Raw genomic sequence first — 25,380 nt, 5'->3', positions numbered from 1 at the left:
AACTGGCCACTGAAAACCTTATGAACAGCAGTGGAATACTGTCTGATATAGTGTGGGAAGATGAGCCCCACAGGTTGGGAGGCACTCAAAATATAGCTGGGGAAGAGTTGTGTCATGGATTGAATTATGTCCCCCCAAAAATGTGTATCAACTTGATTAGGCCATGCTTCCCAGTATTGTGTAGCTGTCCTCCATTTTGTGATTGTAATTGTATGCTGAGAGGATTAGAGTGGGATTGTAACACAACCCTTACTCCATCACCTCCCAGATCCAAGATAAAGGAAGTTTCCCTGGGGTGAGGCTTGTACCACCTTTTATCTCTCAAGAGAAAAAAGGAAAAGGAAGCAAGCAGAGAGTTGGGGACCTCACACCACCAAGAAAGCAGCACCAGGAGCAGAGCGCATCCTTTGGACATGGGGTCCCTGTGCCTGAGAAGCTCCTCAACCAGGGGAAGACTGAGGACAAGGACCTTCCTCCAGAGCAGAGAGAGAGAGAAAGCCTTCCCCTGGAGTCAACGCCCTGAATTTGGACTTGGAACCTACCAGACTGTGAGAAAATAAATTTCTCTTTGTTAAAGCCATCCACTTGTGGTATTTCTGTTATGGCAGCACTAGATAACTAAGGCAAGCTGCCTCCTCAAAGTAGAGTTGACTTTAGTGATATGGATGGAAAAGTTTTGGGGACTTGACACAACTCAAAATGAGAAGAAATAGCTGCTACTATCCGTTTATAATCAGCACGTGGAATGTAAGAAGTTTGAATCTAAGAAAATTGCAATTTGTCAAAAATGAAACAAAACACTTGAAAATAGATATCCTCAGCATTACTGAGCTGAAATGGACTGGTATTGGCCATTCTGAATCAGAAAATCATATGGTCTACTATGCTAGGAAGGACAAACTGAAGAGGAATGGAGTCGCACTCACTGTCAAAAAGAACACTTCAAGATCTATGCTGAAGTATAATGCTGTCAGTGATAGGATAATATCTATATGCCTACAAGAAGACCAGTTAATATGACTTTTATTCAAATTCACTCACCAACCAGTAATGCCAAGGATGAAGAAGATTGTTATCAACTTCTGCAGTCTGAAATTGATCAAACATGTAATAAAGATGCACTGATAACTACTGGTAACTGTAATGCAAAAGTTGGAAACAAAGAAGGATCAGTAGTTGGAAAACATGGCCTTGGTGATAAAAATGATGCTGGGGATCGCATGATAGAATTTTGGAAGACCAATGACCTAGCAATTAGAAATATCTTTTCTCAACAACATACATGGCAACTATACACATGGACCTCACCAGGTGAAATATACAAAAATCAAATCAACTATATCAAAGAGAAGCTAGAGAAGTTCGATATCATCAGTAAGAACAACGCTGGGTCTGACTATAGGACAGACCAGCAACTGCTTGTATGCAAGTTCAAGCTGAAGCTGAAGAAAACTAAAACGAGTTCACAAGATCCAAAGTATGACCTGGAGTATATCCAATCTGAACTTAGAGACCATCTTAAGCACAGAGTTGACACAGTGAACACTAATGACTGAAGGCCAGGCGAGCTGTGGGATGACATCAAGGACATCATAAATGAAGAGAGCAAAGAGTCATTAAAAACATAGGGAAGTAGGAAAAGACCAAAATGGACACCAGAAGAGACTCTGAAACTTGGTCCTGAATGAAGAGTAGCTAAAACAAATGGAAGAAATGATGAAGTAAAGGGCAGCTAAAGAACATAAAGTATTATAACAATATGTGCAAAGACCTGTAGTTACAAAACCAAAAGAGAAGAACACACTCGGCATTTCTCAAGCTGAAGAACTGAAGAAAAAATTCGAGCCTCAAGTTGCAATAGTGAAGGATTCTAGGGGCAAAATATTGAGCACTGCAGAAAGCATCAAAAGAAGGTGGAAGGAATACACAAAAAGAATCAGTTGACGTTTAACCATTTCGGGAGACAGCATATGATCAAGAACCAATGGTATGGAAGAAAGAAGTCCAAGCTGTACTGAAGGCACTGGTGAAAAACAAGGCTCCAGGAATTGATGGAACACCAACTGAGATGTTTCAACAAATGGATGCAACACTGGAAGCGCTCACTCATCTATGCCAAGAAATTTGGAAGTCAGCTAGCTGGCCAACCAACTGGAAGAGATCCATATTTGTGCCCATTCCAAAGAAATGTGATACAACAGAATGTGGAAATTATCAAACAATAGTATTAATATCACACGCCAAGTAAACTTTGGTGAAGATCATTCAAAAAGTTACAGCAGTACATCGACAGGGAACTGCCACAAATTCAAACCAGACTGAGACGAGGACATGGAATGAGGGATACCACTGCTGATGTCAGATGGATCTTGGCTGAAAGCAGGTAATACCAGAAAGATGTTTACCTGTGATTTACTGACTATAGAAAGGTTTTTGACTGTGTGGGTTACAACAAATTATGGTTAACATTTTAAAGAATGGGAATTCCAGCACACTTACTCATGCTCATGAGGAACCTGTACATAGAACAAGAGGCAGTCATTCAAACAGAACAAGGGGATACTGCGTGGTTTAGTCAGGAAAGGTGTACGTCCAGGTTATATCTTTTCACTATACTTACTCAATTTCCATGCTGAGCAAATAATTTGAGAAGCCGGACTATATGAAGAAGAACGGGGCATCAGGATTGGAGGCTCATTAACCTGTGATATGCAGATGACAAAACCTTGCTTGCTGAAAGTGAAGAGGACTTGAAGCAGTTATTGATGAAGATCAAAGACTACAACCTTCAGTATGAATTACACCTCAACATAAAGAAAACAAAAATCCTCACAAATGGACCAATAAGCAACATCATGATAAATGGAGAAAATGCTGAAGTTGTCAAGGATTTCACTTTACTTGGATACATAATTGACACCCATGGAAGCAGCAATCGAGAAACCAAACGACATATTGCATTAGAAAAATCTGCTGCAAAAGACCTATTCCAACTGTTAAAAAGCAAATATAAAACTTTGAGGGCTAAGGTGTGCCTGACCCAAGTCATGGTATTTTCAATCATCTCATATTCCTGTGAAAGTTGGACAATGAGTAAGGAAGACCAATGAAGAATTGATGCATCTGAATGACGGTGTTCTTATTGTTAGGTGCCATTGAATCGGTTCTGACCATAGCGACCCTGTGTACAACAGAACGAAACACTGCTCAGTACTATGACATCCTCACAGTTGTTACATTAGAGCCCACTGTTGCGGCCACTGTGCCAATCCATCTTATCGAGAGTCTTCCTCTTTCTCACTGACCCTCTACTTTACCAAACGTGATGTCCTTCTCCTGGAACTGACTGATCCCTCCTGATAACATGTCCAAAGCATGTGAGACGAAGTCTTGCCATCATCCCTTCCATGGAGCACTCTGGCTGTATTTCTTCCAAGACACACTTGTTTGTTCTTCTGGCAATTCATGGTCTGTTCAATGTTTTTCACCAACACCATAATTCAAAAGCATCAATTCTTCTTTAGTTCTCCTTATTCAGGGTCCTTATTCAGTGTCGGTAAGAATACTGAATATATCATGGACTTCCAGAAGAACAAACAAATCTGTCTTGGAAAAAGTACATCCAGAATACCCCCTAGAAGCGAGGATGGTGAGACTTCATCTCAGGTACCTTGCACATGTTATGTGGAGGGACCGTCCCTGGTAAAGGACATCAAGGCTTGGTAAAATAGAGTATCAGCAAAAAAGAGATAGAAACACAGTAAGATGAAATGATACAGTGGCTTCAACAACGGGCTCAAACATAGCAATGATTGTGAGGATGGCATAGACCAGGCTGTGTTTCATTCTGTTGTACACAGGGTCTCTATGAGTTGGAACTAACTCGATGGCAGCTAATAACAACAAAATCTGAAATGGGCAGCGTCCTTTGAATGAAATTGTCATACATGAACAAAGAATTTTTCCAGCTTGTAAAGACTGGTTCCAGATTTCAATGTATCTCTAATAGAGTCTAACTCATTACTACTTCTGAGTCTTCTCCCTACACTTGCATCCTTAAAACAGAATACTCTTTAATCACAGTCATAATTTTTTTGATGAGAGGATCACCATTTCTTTGTTCCATAATAGCAAGCATTGCAAAAAAAAAAAAAAAAATACACAAAAGAAATGAAGTGCTGTCACATGTCACATGCTACAACACAGATGAACTGTGAAAACTATTATGCTAAGTTATAAAAGACAGTCACAAAAGAATACATACAGAGTGACACCATTTATAAGCAATGTCCAGAACAGGCAAATCCACAGAGACAGAAAGATTAGTGGTTGCCAGGGGTGGGAGGAGGGAGAAATGCGGAGTGAGTGCTAATGGGTACCCTTTCTTTTGGGGGTGATGAAGACGTTCTAAAATTAGACAGTGGTAATGGTTGCACAACTCTGTGACTATACTAAAAACCACTGGATTATATACTATACATGGTGAGTTTTACATTATGTGACTTATATCACAATAAAGCTGTTATTTAAAAAATGACATGGTAGAAAAATTTACAGTTGGGCAAATTTTATAATTTTCCCACAAACTGGGGGGGAAAAAAGACTGAAATAATCATACTTCAGCAGTAAATACTCCAGTCTAGTTTGAGGAATGCCAACACTCTACAGGGACAGTCTTCCATAACCACATATCTAGTGTCCTCCAGTCCTGCTCTAATACGGGCCCAGCTACTCTTCTTCCTCTAAGGAGGGATAGGAAGCCACGGCAGATGAGAGAAAACTGGGGAAAGCAGGTCTGGTAAACAAACCTCTCCACCTCAATATCCTACTTCAAAAGCCAACAGTACCTCCTAGATATCAATTTCTGAAATAATTCCATATTAAAACCTTCCTTTGTATGCTGTATTGTTTGCAAATACATTTGCACCTGGCAAAATAGTGTAATTAAAACCATGCCAATAAGCTTTCATTATAAACAAGGCTTGCATACACACTAGCCATTTGGGCTATTTGAAAATAGGATTTAGAAAGGGTGGGGCGTGAAAATAACAGAAAATGGGACTAGAAAGAAACACCTGCAATCAATGGTTCTTGGGCAGAAAAATCACAAATCTAATAAGGTGACTGTGGGTTATTCAGTTGGGTGATACATTTTTTTTCCAACAAAACAAACTAGAGATTTCTAAATTCCAATCCACAATTTATTCCGGACTAGCTATCACTAATCACAACTTTTATCTATAAAAGGTACAGACAATAAACAATTGAAACTTGAGAAACTGTATATATGTATTGGCAGCAAGCATTCCTAGCTCCTACACTGTGGTATTGAAATTCCCTTCCTCACTAAACGAACCACAGCTTTCTATTAAAATGGCTGATTCCAGGTCTGAGGCAGGCAATGTACAAGATGAGCCTAGAACAATTATTATATCAAATATCAAGGAAATTATCAGACTATTACAGTTGTGTCACAAAAACACTCAGAAGCCAACCTGAATAGGCTTCCCATCAAAAGATAATAACCACAATGGATAGAAGCATACCATTTACGTTTAAATTCATTATAAACACACACACACAAAAACACTAACTGGGCCACAAGTAGAGGAAGCTAATCAATCAACTCATAAATTTGAAAACTGGTAAATTAAGAGGGAAAAAAAAAATCAAGCATTTATCCTGCCTCTTCTATATGAATATACCACTGGGTAACCAAGTACTAGTAGAAATACTTCCAGCAATGCAACAAAGAAGAAATAAAAGAAATAGGATTCAACGTTTTGCAGCCCCTAATGAATTGCTGGAAATAGGCACTGAAGTAAATGGCTGCTAAATCCACAAGAGACAGCTGGACATCATGTGCTTCTTAATCGAATAGTAACACTACCACAGTCTAGCTTAAAGAAAACAAAACAAAAACAAATGAGAATCCAATCAACTACCAATTTATAGGAAATACAGAGGACAAAAGAAGTATGGAAATGTAAATCTGCAAAATTCATACTGTGGGAAGCTCTCCGAAGAAAAAGACCTGTTCAAAATCTCCCCCTCCCCCCAACTAGTAAATTGCAAGGAATAAAATAAGGTGAACGGGAAATCTCTACATTAAAAAGCTTAAAAGACAAATCAACTTGATCTGCATTTTGATGCAAACTAAGAAACCGGAAAAAAAAAAAACTTAGTACTTTCATGAGACAATTGGAAATCTGAACATTTTACAGGGTATTTGATGATATTAAGGAATAAGTTTGCTATACGTGATAATAGTACTGTGTACATGTGTTTTAAGAGAACTTCTCTTTCTGAAATATATAAATACTTATAGATAAAATATATTTGGGTTTGTTTCAAAATAGTACGGGGAGACAACATGAAAGTAACGATAAAATGGAATTTAGCATAAGCTGGTAACTGTTGAACCCAAGGGAGGCATATGTATACATTTGACATTTTCCATATAAAGTTTAATGAAAGGAAATTGTAAATATCTGGAAAGTTTTACATTTACAAGTACAGTATACTTTGAGAAATCAATTCCAAGGATTTATGATCTTGTAATGAAGGCAAATTTATATGCATATTTCAAAAATTAACCCTGGCACTTAACTTCTGTTTAGAAGACATGTTTCAGATCCTACTCTTAACACCCCTGGGTCTTCTGGAATGGGTTTAAAGGACAACCTTTTGCTCCCTCACAAATCTTATTGGCTTCTACTTGGTTTTCAGGGAACTCAAAGCAGCGTAACAATGGAAATTAAGTACCAAAATCATTTTCTAACATCTCTTTACAATATAAACAAAGGAATGAGGCCAAAAAGGATTTAAATTTTTTGAACTTCTTTGAGAACTTAAAAACAGAACAATTACAAAGTAGATATCAATAAAGATGGACATAAAACAAGCAAATAATACTTCCAGTAATTCAAGTTCCTGGAATGTTTGGTTGTCATTTAAAAGGGTTTTTAATGGAGAAAAAAACAAAAAAAAGCAAACCCACTGCTGTCAGTCGATGCCAACTCATAGCGACCCTGTAAGACAGAGAACTGCACCACAGGGTTTCAAAAAGGAGCAGCTAGTGGATTCGAGCTGCCAATCTTTTGGTTAGCAGTGGAACGCTTAACCACGGCGCCACCAAGGAGGTGGAGAATTTAAATTAGAGCTGTGGCTGAAGAGAAAAAGTTCCAGTTCCGTAAAGGCAAGAGATAAAAGCTTACAGAAAACTGGAGTAAGTCCTACACTCTATTCTGTATCACTGCAAGGAATCATGACTATATAAACTGCTTTAAAACCTCCCAGAGATCAGAAGGAAACCCTGGTGCCATAGGGATTAAGTACTACGGCTGCTAACCAAGAGGCTGGCAGTTCAAATCCACCAGGCACTCCTTGGACACTCTATGGCACAGTTCTGCTCTGTCCTATAGGGTCGCTGTGAGTAGGAATCAATTGAACAGCACTGGGTTGCTTTGGAGATCAGAAAATTAGCAGAAACTCAAGTAGATCTTTCCCCGGATATTTTCTAATCAATTATGAAGAAAGGATCACTTCCCCTTCTAGAAGTCCATTCCAGAAATTTAAAGTTAACATTTACAATGCTATAGTAACAAAGGTGCTAAGGGGTTGTTAGAAAAAATAGGGACATCAGAGTATTATAAACTCAGCAGAATCACAGAAGTGTGGCTTGAACAGGATTACCGGTAAAGAAATAGAGAAAATGGTAAAAGAAAATACTTTTTGCTACATTTCAGCATTCCCAATCTTGTCAGAGCCTAGGTGTTAAACACACAAACTCTCAGGCCCATCCCAGACCTAATGAATCAAAATATCCAAGGGTGAGAGAAGAAGGATTCTTACACAGTTTGAGAAATACTGACTGCTTCTACGAATGGGATCATGTCATCAAACTCAGTCGCACATATACACACATTGGTGGTGGAAGAGATGGAATTGTGGTGTTTAGATTTAAACGACCGATACATCTAAAACAGACATTCGCTAAAGTTCCTTGAAAAAAAAGTAAATGCATACTCATCATTAAACCAAAGTACTGAATCTTCAAGCTCTTTACCAATGCTAAAAAGTTTAAAGCCTAAGGATCAGTTAAAAATTCTTTTCAAGAAATAAAATCTAAAGAGTTGGCATAATAATGACATGTAGGCTTTTGGCTAATATGAAAGGATGGTGGTGAAAGTTACTAACCATCATACCAATACCTTCCGTAGGTAAAGAACCTTACGCATTTTGACATGCTTCTAGGTACGTTCTCATTTGAGGGTAGGAATTTTTGTTTTGTTTACTACTGTATCCCCAGTGCTTGCCATACAGTGACTGCTCAAGAAATATTCATTAAGTAAATAAATGGATGAATTTGATACAACAGTCCTTGGAGTTTGGTAAGGCTGTTTGTTAAAAAGCACAGTAAAATACATTAAACCAAAACAGGCTTTCAATCATCTTTCTATGAGAAACAGATGCTGCCTAATCTACTTTTATAGATAGCACTCTACGATCAAGCCTCAATTATCTCTTAGCCTTTCAGCTAGTTTCTCTTCCTCTAGCCTCATCTCCCTTCAACCTTACATACTGCAGCTAGGTTGTTATCTCACTAAAAAAAGAAAAAAAAAATTTTTTTTTTTGCTCAAATCAATATATTCCCTACTCACCTACTCAAAATCAGAAGTGATTAACTGTTTACTCTAAAACTTAAGATTCTCTCAATATTATCTTTATTGTCTTACATGCTATTCTTACTGTATACTCCAATTAAGTTGGATTGTCCTTTATTGCCAAAATATGCCTTAAAATTTCCTTTTTTTTCATGCTATTCCTTCTGCCCATTGGCCCTCTCATCCTTCTTCCCACCACTCCTTCAAAGTTCATATCAAACGTAACTATGTCCATGAAGACATTCCTTAATAATCCCAACATGATGTTTTCTCACTTCTCTGAACTTCCACAGCACTCTGTTACCACTCCTGTTGTATCACAGCTGTCTTTTGCTATGGTCATTTTTCATGTCACCCCCTTTCAATCACTCACTCTTTCTGAATTTTAAGTTTCTTGAGGGTACGCTCTGTTTTCATCATTTTTATATTCTTTCCAACCGCTTAGCATGCCTTGTACAACGCAAGCATCCTAATAGTTATTGCACTAAATTCAAAGATTTCTTCCCAAAAATCTTTCAAGGGATCTCTAATATAACACATACACACACACATACACTTTTGAAGAACACATCATAGTGTGTATGGCGACTGACAGATAACACAACCATCCTCTATCAGCCTACTGTCTTCTTAAGCCTGACTTTCATCTCAAGAAAATGATCCTGTCCTTAAATTTCTCACACCCCAGTATCAACAGCTGATTGCAACATGACACTGAATTAAAAGCTTTTAGATGCTATACTGAAGGTCTCTGTCCCTCCTGAGCTTTAGGTCAGTTTGACAAATTATCCTTGTAAATTAAGCCTTAAAATATATATATATTTGGTATAATTATGCATCACCTCTCACATCTTATATACATAGTCCTTTACGAAGAGCATCAAATTCCACAAATATCTGGTGCGTCTGTTATCAGCCTAGCTTCATGGCTGGAAAGACAACTTACACAACTATCTATCCATAAAACTGTGAAAAGAAATGAATTTTTTCAATTTTATTTTATCATATATAACTATACTCAAATAACTTAGATTCTGATGTTGAAATATGGTTTTGGTCCTCAGGGTAGGTATTACACTTCAAAATATGGTGAACATTATAGAAAATTCTTGAGAACATAAATTACTGTACTCAGAGATAGCAGTAAAATGGAATATATTTATTTAGTCAACACAGCACCACTTACTGGCAAAAACTGTGAGCAATACCAATATTATGAACCAACCTGCAGTAGGAAAAATTTATAAAATGCTAAGATTATCATCATCATCAAACCCTAGGCTCTAGTCTAACCTTTGAAAGTAAACAGTTAATTCTGTATCTGTCTACCCTTTGCCTACTCGTTTGGACTCCTATGATCTAGACTATTTCCACGTGATGGGTGAATATTTAGTAATGTACAGCAGCTCACAGCACAATGTGCTGACAATGCCATGATAAGTGTGACTGATAGTTCACTATAAAATAAGACACAACTAAGTAAGAAATTAAAAAGGGAAACGTCAAGACAGGTCTGAAAGACTAACCAATGACAACATCAATGTGGCATCAAACATCTGGATTCAAAATGATGGTAGCTTTTAATCTACCCCAGAGCAACCAATCTGTCTAACCAAATCCTGCATAAGATTACTTTGATCAGTCTCATCTTAAGTCACGCTGAATAACATAGTGGCTAGAACAGCAATGCCCACTTTGGCAGAGGGGCATGAACGTGAGTGAGGGTGGAGAAGTCAGATGGCATACTTGGGCAGCTGAATTCAGGTAAGATGAAGCAATAAAATATTTAATAGTGTTCATAGCTGAAGACTCTAATGACATTTGATCAAAGCCTATGGAGTTAAAACGAAAGCTTCAAATGATGAAACGCCTGGAGAACACTGGGTGGGGGGCGGGGGGGATGGATGGATCAGTCTGCATAGTGGTCTCTGTAAGGCTATTAATATCAATTGCCATCAATTTCCTCATCAGATTCTAAAGATGTTCATAACATGTAATAACTGTGAAGTGATGAAACTTGTTTTTATAAGCTACACATAAAAATCATTTTGTAGAAACATCTCAAGATTAACACTGCCATCAGAAAACAAAATCCTGTCTATTTCTCCAGATCCACAGCTAAGAATATCAAATGCAGTAACAATAATGGGAGCCAGCATGGTGGTGGAGGCCATAAACCTACAGGAAACCCTCAAAGGCAAAGAAGTGCATCTAGAGCAGCTATCTTTTGGCAGGCTGTAAGTCAAGGAGACAGGGAATTCTCAAGGGCAGAGGTTTCTTCAATGTATATAGTCAGATAATTTTTAAAAAATAGAACATGGTTGCCTCCCATATGAGTGGATAAACACCTTGTCCCTTCATCCCCACACATTTTTATTTTCAGATACATTTTATTGCTTTCAGTTAAATGCAACCAGAAGAATTAAGGACTAAAGAAAATGATCTTAAAGTTAGTAAGGGATAGATTCTGAAACTTTTTGAAGTTTGTGTGCATTTTTAAATATTTTTTTTTAATCTGTAAAAAGCCCAAAACTACCAAACAAAGCATATACTATTGGACCTAGGGTAATATAAGCTTAGAACTCAAAGAATAAGTCTTTTGGGGGAAGAGAGAAAGGTAGAAAGAGAAGGTAAAAATGATATATCAAATTTTTATATTTTTAGATTATATATAATTAAAAACTCAAATCATTACCCTTTAATTATTATGAGTCATCTATTAAATGGTGTATAAATGGGTGGTGGAGAGAAGTATTTTAAGAGATTAGATTTGTCCATTTAAACAAAATTATGTGTATAATTTGTCTATTTTATTCTCAATTCATTATTGTTCTCATTTGTAAAATGGCCTAACAAAATATTCATATTTCTACTTCTTAATTGATGATCATCACTCAGTAGGACAAGTCAAACTTTTCTGGGTACTCTGAAAGTCTATAACTTTCCTTTCCCTAACTACCACAGGTTAGTACAAAGCATTACCATTATTAAAAAAAAAATACCATTATAGGTACAATAAATTATTGCTGTGTTTTGAAAGTTTATATGTCATATTTAAGAATAATTTTTGAGACAGCATGATTACAAGGAAAAAGATTGTAATTCTGAGAAACAGAACATTCAGCTAAATGGTAGGCAAAATAAATGCCATAATTCATGTTATCTTCAAATGATTATTAAAGAGAAAAGATGATGCTAATAAAACTGTTATACTAAAAAATTCTGCATAAGAACATGCTCATTATATAATATCAGGGGACAGGAAAAAATACAAAAGGCAAAACTAATACAGTTTACAAAGAAAAAAAAGGACTAACAGTAAAAAACTAAAATGTTAAAAGTTGTGAAACTGTGGATAGTAAGATGGCAAGTTACTGAAAACTGGTATTCCTTTCTATTTTTTCCTTGGCTTTTTTAAGAAAGAAAAATGGCTATAAGAAGAAACGAGGCTGAATATCACTTGGGAAGAAATGTAGACTTGGTTAAGTGGAAAGGAGAGACAGACACAGGGGACAGTTTAGAATCAAATCAAGCTATGGAGGCAAGAATAAGAATGCCCTGTTCAGGAGACAATGTCTTCTACTCAGTGCAGCTGGAACTTGTCTAGGTTTGGGAAGGGATTAACTAAAAGAAAAGCTGAAAATAGAAGCAAACAGCCAGACTTTGAAGGGCTTGGGCATGTGTACTTTATTCTGTAAGCACTCAGACTTAGTTATCTTTTCATTTTTCCCAGTGCCACCACTAATTTTCAATTAAATTTAAATCTTTCTCTACTGTTCCCAGCTTTTCTGGCATTGCAATACTTTCATAAAACAGTGGTAATCTAAACAAATAAGTATCATAAAATAATATTCCAGAAGATAAAGAAAAATAGTTTATGGTTGTAGGCTAACGTTTTCTGTGGCTCAAGGCTATGTATCTGATCAGATTTTTATCCAAACACCCTAGTGTTGTGTTTCTTTTCCCCCAAAATGCAAATGACTCTGATCAGATAGGAATTAGATACAAAGATGTATGATTTTAAAAGATAAACCTGACTCTGGGTAAATTCTTATTAAGAAAATTGCTGATTTCTAGTGCACTTGATTCTATATTTCACCTTTCATTAAATGGCATTATTATAAACTTTTTTTCATATACATGAATATGTTATTTCTTTTGGCATCTGAGGAAATTTGCTGAGAAAAGGATTTTATGTCTTTATCCAAACGAAACTCTGATCTCACTGGTGCCCCTCCAGTGAGTCACATAGCTGACTAGCTTTCATTCTTGTACTAAGACCCAGTTTCATGGATCAAGTTTTTGAGCCAGCAGTTCTCAAGTGTGGAGCAAATTTGCCTTCCAGGCGAAATTTGGTAATGTCTAGAGACATTTTTGATTGTCAGGATTGGTAGATGCTGCTACACATCCTACAATGCAGAGAATAGTCCCCTTACCCCCTGCCCTCCACCCCCAACTCTATCCACAGTTAATAGTGCTTGACATGAGATAGGTACTAAAAAATATTTGTTGAATTAATGGGTTTACATGAGAAAACTGAAGTTCAAAGTGGTCAGGCATCTAGTAAGTAGCAGAGATGAGAACTGAACTAAAGAAGTCTAGGCTCTTCCATCCTTATCTTTCAGAAGTTTGTTAATATTTTGTTAACTATATCATTAAAAGTCCATATCCTTTAATCTAACAAGTTCAGTTTTAAGAACTGATCCTTAGAAGTTATCATACAATATATACAGATTTTCTTTATTAAAAACACAGTTAAATTTAAATGTCGAATTGGCAAATGTTTTGTTATACATTATCTGTTTACCGCAACTAAAAAAAAAAATCTTCTGGATGGAAAAATACATTTATTGAGTCCCTTAGTTAAAGAATAAGAAACTCTATAAATTTACTGGACAGAACAAATGATTTCCTGTTACTCAGCAATGTCAATATAATCTCTTTTTCAATAAGAAAAGATTTTTTAAAAACATTAATAGCTAAAGAAAGACAGGGCACTGTCAGCAACAACTAGCAATCTATGCCCTAATAAAACATGGACAACAGGGAAGCAGCAATAAAATCCTCTCTAAGCCCAATGTACAGTGATCTTAAATCTATCATTAAAAAAAAAAAAAAAAAACTGACAAAAAATCACTGTCAAACTAATTTCTAAGCTCCAGCTTTAAGATGAAAATGAAATGATTTGAGGAAAATATAAAGAATCTTCCAAACCCATTTATAAAGATGTTCTATGGGACATCTGTTGTGCTTGCTCATCTAGACCATATGTTTCCATGATTTCTGTAACAGCAGTAATTATTGGCAATACCTTATTCTCAAATGAATTCATGCTTTACATGAAAGGTTTATTTAGCTTAAATTACATTCAGAGCTTGGTGGATGTATAAATTTCTCTGTCACATAGCAAACAACATAACCTAACAATAAAGTATCTGGCAATGAGCCAGTTAATTTAACTGTAATGGATTACTAAGAACAGTTTATTCAGTTTTCAATAGGTTACTTTTATATGTCAGCACTGAAATTTAAGATTCAATACATTTACAAATGTACCCTGTGCTTGTATTTATCAAATAAAAATGTACTTTTAAAATTTTATTAACCTAAAAGATTGTTCAAAGAGTAAACCTGTGGGTTGTTTTTGTTTCTTTTCCAACTAGTTTAAAATAAAATTATTATTCACCTACATCATCTTCTTAAAGATTTAAATACTTATTATTATCTTAAACTTTTTGATGGTAGTCAGTATTATCAAAATTAGAGGACTTCCTCTCTCCCATAGTATCGCTCCTTTTCTATTTCCTTTCCTGTAATTTTTTTTCCCACTTTGTGAACTGATTTTCTCTCAGGAGTTTCAAGAAGACAGTGGCAAACATCTGCACTAAGAAACACTTTTTTACATTAATTTTTTTTTTAAGTTTTACCTTTCTTCCTCCCAGAAAAGAAAGTAAATGTGGCTCCTACTGACCTCATTAGTAATATAAGCTACCACACCAGAAAATACAAACCTCAGAGAGATTTAAGTAAAAATGAAATACAACTTAACAACAAAAAGACAAACAACCCAACCAAAAAATGAACAAAGAACTTGAACAGACAGTTCACCAAAGAGGATATTCAAATGGCCAATAAACACACAAAAATATGTTCAACATCATTAGCCATATAGGAGATGTAAATCAAAACTACAATGCAATTACTACCTCACCCTCATTAGAATGGCAATAACCAAAAAAAAAAAAAAAAACCCAGAAAACAAGTGTTGGCAAGGTTGTGGTGAAACTGGAACGTTCATCCACGGCTGGTAGGAATGTAAAAAGGTGCAACCACTGTGGAAAATAGTTTGGTGGTTCCACAAAAAGCTGACTATAGAATTACCATATAACTCAGCAATCTCAAACTGAGGTATATACTCAAAAGAAATAAGGTAGGAACACAAACAAAAACCTGTGCACCAATGTTCATTACATCACTTTTCACAACAGCCAAAGAGTGGAAACAACCAAAATGTCCTTTAACAGATGAATGGATAAGTGAAATGTATATACATACAATGGAATATTACTCACCCATAAAGAAAAATGAAGTCCTGATATATGCCACAACATGGATGAACCTTGAAGACATTATGCTGAGCAAAATAAGTCAGTTGCAAAAGGACAAATACTGTGTGATTTCACTTATATGAAATAAGCAAATATATAGAAACCAAAGATTATTAATGGCTACCAAGGGTGAAAGAAGAAAGGAGGAGTTTTTTGTTTAGGAACCACTAAGAGTATGTTAATGATGGTGGAATATTTTAGATAAGGATAGCAATAACGGTGGGACAACATGAAAAATGTAATCAGTATCACTGAGCTGTAAGTAAATGTGGAAGTTGTATTGGCAGATGTTTGGTATGTATGTTTTCACTACAATAAAAAAGGGGAGGGGAACACAATTAAAGCAAAAGTAGTAGACTGTGCAAGGAAAAGTTTAATCAAAGAAGGAAGAAGTCACTAACTAGAAGCTAACAAATCAATAACAGTTATTAATTCACTAGATAAAACAGTATATAAAAGGAGTTTTTTTTTTTAAAGAGAAACCCAGACAGTTCAGTATATAACGATGTAGAATGTACAATAGGACTACAAATTGTCACATATATTTCAAATAAAAAAACACTACCATCAACAATATAAAAAACAAGACTTGAAACAAGAAGACCTGGGTTTGAATGCCTAAGCTGCTAGCAATGGAACAAGTCACTTCTTAGTAACTTGGGGTCCTTCTGGGATTTAGCCCTTTTCTATAAAATAAGGAATTTGGACTAGAGAAGTAAGGTTTCTTCCAATCCCAAAATAAATTTCTTTAAGTAACTATTTATTAAGTCATTACTATGTGGAGTTGGTTTGGGTATGTGTCAAGAACCATACTAATGGCTTTAATTACTGGTGAAAATAAGTAGAATTAGAAAATGTAGTCTAGAATAAATAATCCCTACAAAGTATTACTCTTTTAAAAACAAACACACAAAGAAATGTGAGACAGAGTTTCATCTGTGCTGCCTTAAAATAGATAGATAAATAAAATAAATCCTTACTTTTTCAATCCAAACTCCATAAATTCTCCAACTAAACTGACTAGCATTAGGCAAATCATACATTCTCTCTGAATCTTAGTTCCCTCATCTATAAAATGCGACCAACAAAAAGAACCTTGTTTTTGTGAGGATTAAAAATAATACGTGTAGGAGAAACACTGAAAGCTTACTCTCTATCAGGAATAAGACAAAGATGCCCTTTATCACTGATTCACAAACCATAAAGAAACAGAGTGATAAATATTTGCAAACATATAACTGAAAAAGGCCTATTATCTGCAATGCATACCTGGCTTGCTACAAATCAGTGAGGAAAAGGCAGAAATCCAATAGAAAAATAGGCAAAAGACCTGAACCGAGACTTCAAAAAAGAAAATCCACATAGGCAACAAATGTATGAAAAGGTGCTCAGGCTCACTAGTAATCAAGAAAATGAATACAGAAACATAACGAGGCACTGAGAGGTACACTAAGAAGACACTGAGAGGTACACAAGAATAAAAGGCAACGACAGTAAATACTATAACATACAATCCTGCAACAACAGTAATAATAATTTATGAGTGGATACACAGGTAGGTATGCATGATGAATAAATGTGGGAGGGCGTATGGGAGTACACTCACGTGCATATATAGGTTTGGCTGTGGATATTCTACGTATATATTTGCATGTGCTACACGTATTTTCATATATATAATAAGCACAGTCATGGAAATATGCTAGACATAACCAAGCACCTTGCAGGACTGAGTTACTGGGCTTGAAGGCTAAGGACCATAGTCTTGAGGAACATCTAGGTCAACTGGCATAACACAGTTCATAATGACAATGCTTTACATTCTACTTTGGTGAGTAGCATCTAGAGTCTTAAAAGCTTACAAGTGGCCATCTGAGATACAACTACTGGTCTCTTTCCACCCAGAGGAAAGGAGAGTAAAGGAAACCGAAGACTTAAGGAAACAACTAGTCCAATGGATTAATAGATCACAGGAACCACAGCCTCCACTAGCCTGAGACAAAAATTAGATAGTGCCCGGCTACCTCTACCAACTGCTCTGACCAGGATCACAAAAGAAGGTCCTGGTTAGAGAGGGAAAAAAATGTAGAACAAATTTCAATTCATAATAAAGACCAGATTTACTGGAGGAACCCCTAAGACGATGGCCCTTGGACACCCTTCTAACTTGGAACCGAAGCCATTCCCAGAGATCACGTTTCAGCCTAATAATAGACCTATAGAATAAAGCCCATGAGGAAAGCACTCCTTAAAACAATCATCTATATGAGACCAAAAGGGCAACACCAGCCCAAAAGCAAAGATGAGAAGGCAGAAAAACTGGATGAACGAAAATGGGGAATTCAGGGTAGTAACAGGGAGAGGGAAACCCTGGTGGTGCAGTGGTTAAGCATCGGGCTGCTAACCAAAAGGTCAGCAGTACAAATCCACCAGGAGCTCTCTGGAAACTCTATGGGGCAGTTCTACTCTTCCTTATGGGGTCGCTATGAGTCAGAATCAACTTAATGGCAACGGGTTTGGGTTTTGTTTTTTTTTTTTAATGGGGAGAGTATTGACACATTGCAGGGGCTGCAACCAATGTTATGGAACAATTTGTGTATGAACTATCACTGAATGGGAAACTAATTTGCTCTGTAAATCTAAAGCACAATTAAAACAAAAACAAAAATACATGTAACGAGATACCGTAACATACCCACCAAACTGCAAATACTTAAAATTTCTGACAAGGCCATGTTCTGCAGAGGATGTGAAGTAATCTTAATGGTAGGGGTATATTTCAAATCCAAGGAAAAGATTATCTATGGGACATGAGAGATGATTTTTAATCGGGAAGGGTTATGGTGGGACAGCTTCTAGGGTGATAGCCACGTTCTATTTCATGACCTAGGTGGTGGCAACATGGATGGTCACTTTACATATAAATTGTGTATGTACAACTGTACATAAAAGGTGTACATACTTTTTCTAAATATGTCATAATTTAAAATGTAAAACTGAAAAACAAAAAGGCCTGTATGTAAAACACCTAGCACAGTTCCTGGCATACAGACCATCAATGATGTCAATTACTATTATGGTCATGAAATTATTCTGATTAACATTGCTATTATTTTCACTGCTATTACTACTAATTTCTCCTTTACAGATTACACATGCTGACCGAAAATGTCAGTTCAAGGAGACTAGAAAGAAAAAGACACAAAGCTTCTTTATTTGTGCTATTTTTCTTCCACTGTTTCCCCATTGTGATACTTTTTAAATGTATTTTCCTCCTTATACTTTCTGTACTATTCTGAGCACACAATTAAGAAAGGAGCTGAAGTTTTAGCAACTATGTGATTTTTCTCTCAGCAAGGCCCCCACCTTCGGCAGCAGGAGTCCTGAACCTCTGGCAAGCTGAGCAAGAATAACTGATGAGGTGTGAATTGGGTTTAATAAAATCTATGTACCAAAAGGAAAAGTGCTAGATTCCTCACTGTTCACAAACCTTCAACTGCTTTTCTCAGGCTCCAGGTCCAGAGACTCAGGAGGTTACTGTTGTGGCCTCTTTTCACAGCAGGCAACAAAAGGCAGGTATTTACATGCAAGGCTACAAAACATACAAGTCACCAGCAGCATCAAATCTTGACTATTTTAATGGTGAAATATCTTTTTTTTTTTTAAAGAGAAAAAATAAACATGATGTTTTAAAAGTGGTTAAGTTTTATATCTTGTTAAACACAACAATAAGGCATTACATAAACTTCTTATTTTTGAAATTTCAAGTTTTTGGAAAAAGATAAAAACTAGCAATGATTTTAAATTCCTTAATCAAACAAGAAAACTGTGAGAGATTTCACTTTTAGCTTCTTAGTGATTCACACTAAAAAGAACGTTTTCAGAGGAGAATCAAAGCTATTTAAGTCATCAGGTTATAAGCACCAATTTAATCACTCCTTTTAAAAACTATTACAATATTTAACATCTAAATTTAAATTGGTGAGAGGTAAGAATTCAATTCAGTAGTCTATCACTAAAACTACCACAAATAACAGTTAATATTCAAAGAAACTAACTGAAAAGTATTTCAGGGAAATATTCCAAAGAATTTCACAAAGTAAGATAGTCTTACAGTCTTTGGTACTTAAAATATTGCCTATTAATAAACAGCAGTTTATCAATATTTCTGCATGACCTTAGAATCAAGACACTAACAGGAATTATGAGATGGAAAACATCAACAAATTGATCAATCTATGCGTATTTATCCTAAGTATCTACTACACACACACAAGAAACTGGAAAAATACAAAGAAATAGTAGACTTGGCTCCCACCTGATTGATGTAATAATCTCATGAAACAAAACATTTATGCGTCTATGTTAGATAAGGAAACTTATCTAACAATACGATTAAACAATAATACAAGGTACAAAAACCCAGTGGTAGGAATAATAAAATCAAATGTGTGGCATTGTCACCAGAATTCTGAAGAAGGGAAAAAGCAAATCCAGTTGAGATGTTTAGAGAGGCTTCATGGAAAAGGCAGAATAAGTAAGCTTTAGGTAAGTAAGATATGGGGAGAGGAAAGGACATTCTTGGCAATTTAGTAAGCGGAAAGATGGAAGGGGGATGGAAAGTGAGTTTAGGTAACAGTAGAGAAGTTTGGATGGTGTGAAGAACAAAGGGAGAATGCAGGAGGGCAGGCGAAGGGCCAGATGGTAGATAGTTTTGATTGTTCCACTAAGGATTGGGGCATCTTAGGATAAGTGGTACATCTTAAGTGTTGAAAGTCTGTAATGTTTTGAAGGCAGTGACTTTAGTAAGTGACAGAGAAAGAACCAGTGTATATTTCTGTTGTACACTTTACATGGACGCACTTTGTAGTGTGTAATTTATACCTCAATAAAGCTGATTTTTTAAAATTTCAACAACTAAAGTCAAGGATATTCCCTTTATTGGAAATTCCATTACCATGCCAGTATGATGAAATGCACTCAAAGTCAAGCTACCATAATTACATAGCCAATTCCATCAGAAAAGTCTAACTGTTCTTCCTACCGCAAGTTCATCTGTTCACAACTACCCTGCATGTCACTGGGAAGTTAATCTTCTAAAAGTACCCTTCTGAATTAGGTACATCACCTGCTTTAGAAACTCTAAAATACTGCCACAGTCTATTCTCCCCAAAAAAAATTAAGACTTCAACATGAAATTTACGGCACTCTAGAATTTGAGCTCTACCATTCTCATTTTATTTTTCACTATTTTCTATACATAGACATATACCTTTCTTCAAACTGCACTACTTAATATTTTTCTAAACATGCTTTGTCTTTTCCCAGTTCCCATGCCTGTCCTCAAGTTGTTCTCTCCAACTGATGCATTCCTGCCTCCACCTTAATCCTACCTATACTTCAAGATCTAATTCAAATGCTAATCTTTAGTATGGAGTCTTTTCTCAAGGACCCTTCCAGGTATGTTCTCTTCATTCTCTAAACTTCCACTTAAGTTTAATTGCACCACTCTTATTTTGTCCCAGTGAGTTACCTTATAAGAGGTACCTTTTGACATGACTTATCTCCCTGATGAGATTAAATATATGGGAACTAAAAACATCCCCTCTATGTCATTAACAGGAGAGTGCCTGCCCTAGAAAAACTTCACATGATCCATAAGCACATAAAAATAACTGATTACAAATCATACAGGATAGCTAGAAAGACAAGCTTAGCACATGATATTCACTCAATGCTTGTTGAATGATTATTTGAATATCGTGAATACCTGGAAAGTCATTCACACATAAGTATACAAATAAGATGGGAATCTTTATAGGTTTAAAAAAATAAAGGAATTTTACCTTTTCAGTTGTAAGAGGTTTTGCAGGCTTTTCTGGTTCCTTTTCTCTCTTTTTCTCTTCCTTTTTTTTTTCCTTTTCTTTCTAAAACATAGTCCAAAATTTTGATAGTAAGCTTACTTTTTTAAAAGGTCAACTTTTAACACATTTTTTATTTTATTAGTTCGAATCATCATTTGAGAGAGAAATATTCAATGATGACAATATCCAGGTGATACTGAAATATAAAACTAAACAGCAAATTAATACTTTCATTGATGTTATATATTGATGACACAATAAAGAATATCAGTTCTTTTAAAAAAAAAAAAAGATTAAGACAAAGTAAAACAATTTAGAACTTCTTGTATATTTAGGGTTTGTTTTGTGTTTGTCCTAAACAAGTAAGACCTCTGTTCAATAAATTCTCACTATATTCTTACATAAGGTTAAAACTTCTAAAAACAATCATAAAGTTGAATTTTAAATAAGAAGGAAAATAAAGTAACTGATGGAACAAAATTCCTTATCACATGGATGAAAAAGAGATTATAAAAGGTAAATATAAGGGAAGAAGTATAAAGTCACTTTTAAATTTTAAGGATCACCAAATACTTTTTCAGTCCATGTCATAGCTTTTTGACTAAAAAAGGGCAAATACAATAACTTTCTCAGGAAAAAAAAAAATGTTGAAAATAGTTCTTGGGGACCAGAACCAGTTAACTAGTATATTTATAAGCCATGGCAGTCAAGATAAACTACAATGGTATTATGATGTTCACAATTTTCACCCTGCCTACTTCCCAAAAGAAGAAACAGGATATACTAATACTAAAAACTTGACTTTAAATGGCCACAAAAATGTCACAAAAAAAAGAAAAATGAAATAAAGAGGGGACAAAGAATATTCATAAGCCATTTAGAAGGAAGAGGGGACTAGAAATCTAGAACTGGATGACTACTGCAACTGAGCACTGACCTAGTCCTTCATTTCTTGGTTGCAAACAGAAGATAAACTGATCAGCCTAGAAAAGGCAACATGATAAAGCCACAGAACATAGTCAAAATACCTAAAGGTTGTGTTTGCACCTGTGCTTTTAAGACAGTATTGGACAAAACCGCTCTCTGAGTAGAATTTTTGTTGCTTGTAAACCAAACCAGCAACAACCTCATTGACTGAATTACGTCCCCCCCCCCCCAAAAAATGTGTGTATCCCCTTGGTTAGGCCCCGATTCCCAGTACTCTGTGGTTGTCCTCCGTTTTGTGATGGTAATTTTATGTTAAAGAGGATTAGGGTGGGATTGTAACACCCTTATCAGGTCACATGCCTGATCCAAAGTAAAAGGAGTTTTCCTTTTACTTTGGATCAGGCATGTGACCTGATAAGGGTGTTACAATCCCACCCAAAGTAAAAGGGGGTGTTGTCTGCACCACCTTTTATCTCTCAAGAGATAAAAAGAAAGGGAAGCTAGCAGAGATTGAGAACCTCATACCACCAAGAAAGCAGTGCCAGGAGCAGAGCCTGTCCTTTGGACCTGAGGCTCTTGTGCTGAGATGCTCCCAGACCCAGGAAAGACTGATGACAAGGACCTTCCTCCAGAACTGACAGAGAAAAAAAGCCTTCCCCTAGAGCTGATGCCCTAATTTGGACTTGAAGCCCACTAGACAGTGAGAGAATAAATTTCTCTTTGTTAAAGCCATCCAACTGTGGTATTTCTGTTATAGCCGCATTAGATAACTAAGACAAACAATTAAAAAAAAAAAAAAAATCCTGTTGCCGTTTGCCGTCCAGTTGATACCAACTCACAGTGACCCTGTACGTCAGAGCAGAACTGCACCATAGGGTTTCCAAGGAGCAGCTAATGGATTTTAGCTGCCAAACTTCTGGTTAGCAGCCACAGCTCTTCACTACTGTGCCATCAGGGCTCAGGAAAGATAACACCTATAATTAATAGGCCAAAAGGCTTTGCAAAACCATTCACATAAAGTTCAAAAATAGATAAACCATGCAGTTTAGGAATGTGTATATTAGTGTAAAACTATGAAGAAAAGTAAAGAAGTGTTGACGATAAATGTCAGGATGTTGGTTAAGGGATGGGACTATTTATAAATAGGGTAAGTCCTACAGGGAGCGTCTGAGGTGCTGACAATGTTCAATTTCAACACTGGTGAGATGGTGTTTATAATCTGTCATTAAACTAGACATATGTTTTATGTGCATTTCTGTATTAAAAACAAAACATAAAAGGGACTAAAAACCTCAAAGAAAAAAAAAGAACTCCGCAAATTGTAAAACAAAATTGTAAATTTAAATTGTAAAGCACTACCCATACATAAGACACCATAATTTTATTTGTTGTCTGGTACAAAAAAGAGGAAAGACAGACCTTAGTCCTGATTCCAAGTTCTAAAAGAATTTCATAGCAAAGATCTTTATTAATATAAGGCATGAATAAACAATATCTTCAACGGCAATTTTAAGAATAGCAGAAAAAGAGTGGTTAGAAATGGGCTCCTGAGGAGGGAATGGGCTTGGTTACAGGTGGGATGCTGGCTGGAAAGAAGCCTGTTTTGTGGAAGTTGTCCAGCTAGAAGGGTAATTTAGACTTTTAGGAGAAAGAAGAGGGAAGAGAAAACAAGAAGGCAGAACAGGCAAAAACCAATCACCACGGACAGCTGCTTGGAAAGCCTGAACAAAAAAAGCCTCATAGTGTACGGACCAACCACAAGATGAAGATGTGGAACCAACAGAGTAAGTTTTGGTCTTTGTTGTGGGAGGGACCACTGGAAGCATCAGACTACTCTGCCATCTTGGCCCTGCCTCTGCCAGTAATGTTTTCTATAGGTAGGAAAGTGACCAGATACTGTTATAAGGAGCAGCATAGACAGAGAGACAAGCAAGCACAAAGGGAGGAAGATAGACGCCATGTCATGAGAAGATTGCCAAGGAACCAAGGAACGCCAGGGCTTCAGAAGCTGAGACAAGGATCTTCCCCCAGACCTGGCAGAGAGAGAGAGAGCCTTCCCCTATATCTGGTACCCTGAATTTGGATTTCTAGCCTCTTAACTTGTGAGAAAATAAATCTTTATTCTTTAAAGCCAAAAAAAAAAAGCAGAAAAAATTTGAAAGTATTTCTCTTATTATCCTTTTCTTTTAATAACCCTTAATAAAAAGCAATGAGTGTAAGAGTAATTCACAAGTCAGTGAAAGCTTTTGTAAGAGGGCTAACTAAGCTAACTCTGTCATTATATTGTTTTGTGGTAACAGGAGGATACACGAACTTCCAGAACTCAGACAGAGTTTATATCCAAGGCTCCCTTAAACTAAGTTCTCTAAAACCATGTGTTTCGATAATGCTTTTCAGGAACAGAATAAAAGTCAACACAATCCATCCACGTATGAGCAGCTGATATTTGACAAAGGACCAGTGTCAATTAACTGGGGAAAAGACAGCCTTTTTAACAAATGGTGCTGGCATAACTGGATATCCATTTGCAAAAAAATGAAACAGGACCCATACCTCACACCATGCACAAAAACTAACTCCAAGTGGATCAAAGACCTAAACATAAAGACTAAAACGATAAAGATCATGGAAGAAAAAATTGGGACAACCCTAGGAGCCCTAATACAAGGTATAAACAGAATACAAAACATTACCAAAAATGATGAAGAGAAACCCGATAACTGGGAGCTCCTAAAAATCAAACACCTATGCTCATCTAAAGACTTCACCAAAAGAGTAAAAAGACCACCTACAGATTGGGAAAGAATTTTCAGCTATGACATCTCCGACCAGCGCCTGATCTCTAAAATCTACATGATTCTGTCAAAACTCAACCACAAAAAGACAAACAACCCAATCAAGAAGTGGGCAAAGGATATGAACACACATTTCTCTAAAGAAGATATTCAGGCAGCCAACAGATACATGAGAAAATGCTCTCGATCATTAGCCATTAGAGAAATGCAAATTAAAACTACGATGAGATTCCATCTCACACCAGCAAGGCTGGCATTAATCCAAAAAACACAAAATAATAAATGTTGGAGAGGCTGCGGAGAGATTGGAACTCTCATACACTGCTGGTGGGAATGTAAAATGGTACAACCACTTTGGAAATCTATCTGGCGTTATCTTAAACAGTTAGAAATAGAACTACCATACAACCCAGAAATCCCACTCCTCGGAATATACCCTAGAGATACAAGAGCCTTCATACAAACAGATATATGCACACCCATGTTTATTGCAGCTCTGTTTACAATAGCAAAAAGTTGG

General features: G+C 36.2%; 1 protein-coding gene across 5 annotated transcripts in view; it reads right to left on the bottom strand.

Moving 5' to 3' along the window:
• The window catches only part of SMAP1 (small ArfGAP 1), a 207,306-nt gene that overhangs the window by 60,285 nt on the left and 121,641 nt on the right, over positions 1-25,380 (bottom strand). For all 5 annotated transcript variants that reach the window (XM_049895294.1, XM_049895303.1, XM_049895313.1 and 2 more), the window contains one exon: positions 21,121-21,201. In XM_049895294.1, the coding sequence (XP_049751251.1) occupies positions 21,121-21,201 (81 nt within the window). The remainder of the gene's footprint in view (positions 1-21,120; positions 21,202-25,380) is intronic.

This window comes from Elephas maximus, chromosome 1 (genome assembly GCF_024166365.1).
Source record: "Elephas maximus indicus isolate mEleMax1 chromosome 1, mEleMax1 primary haplotype, whole genome shotgun sequence".
Lineage (NCBI taxonomy): Eukaryota > Metazoa > Chordata > Mammalia > Proboscidea > Elephantidae > Elephas > Elephas maximus.
The sequence above is the reverse complement of the archived record's forward strand: the minus strand, read 5'-3'. Positions and strand labels throughout refer to the sequence as shown.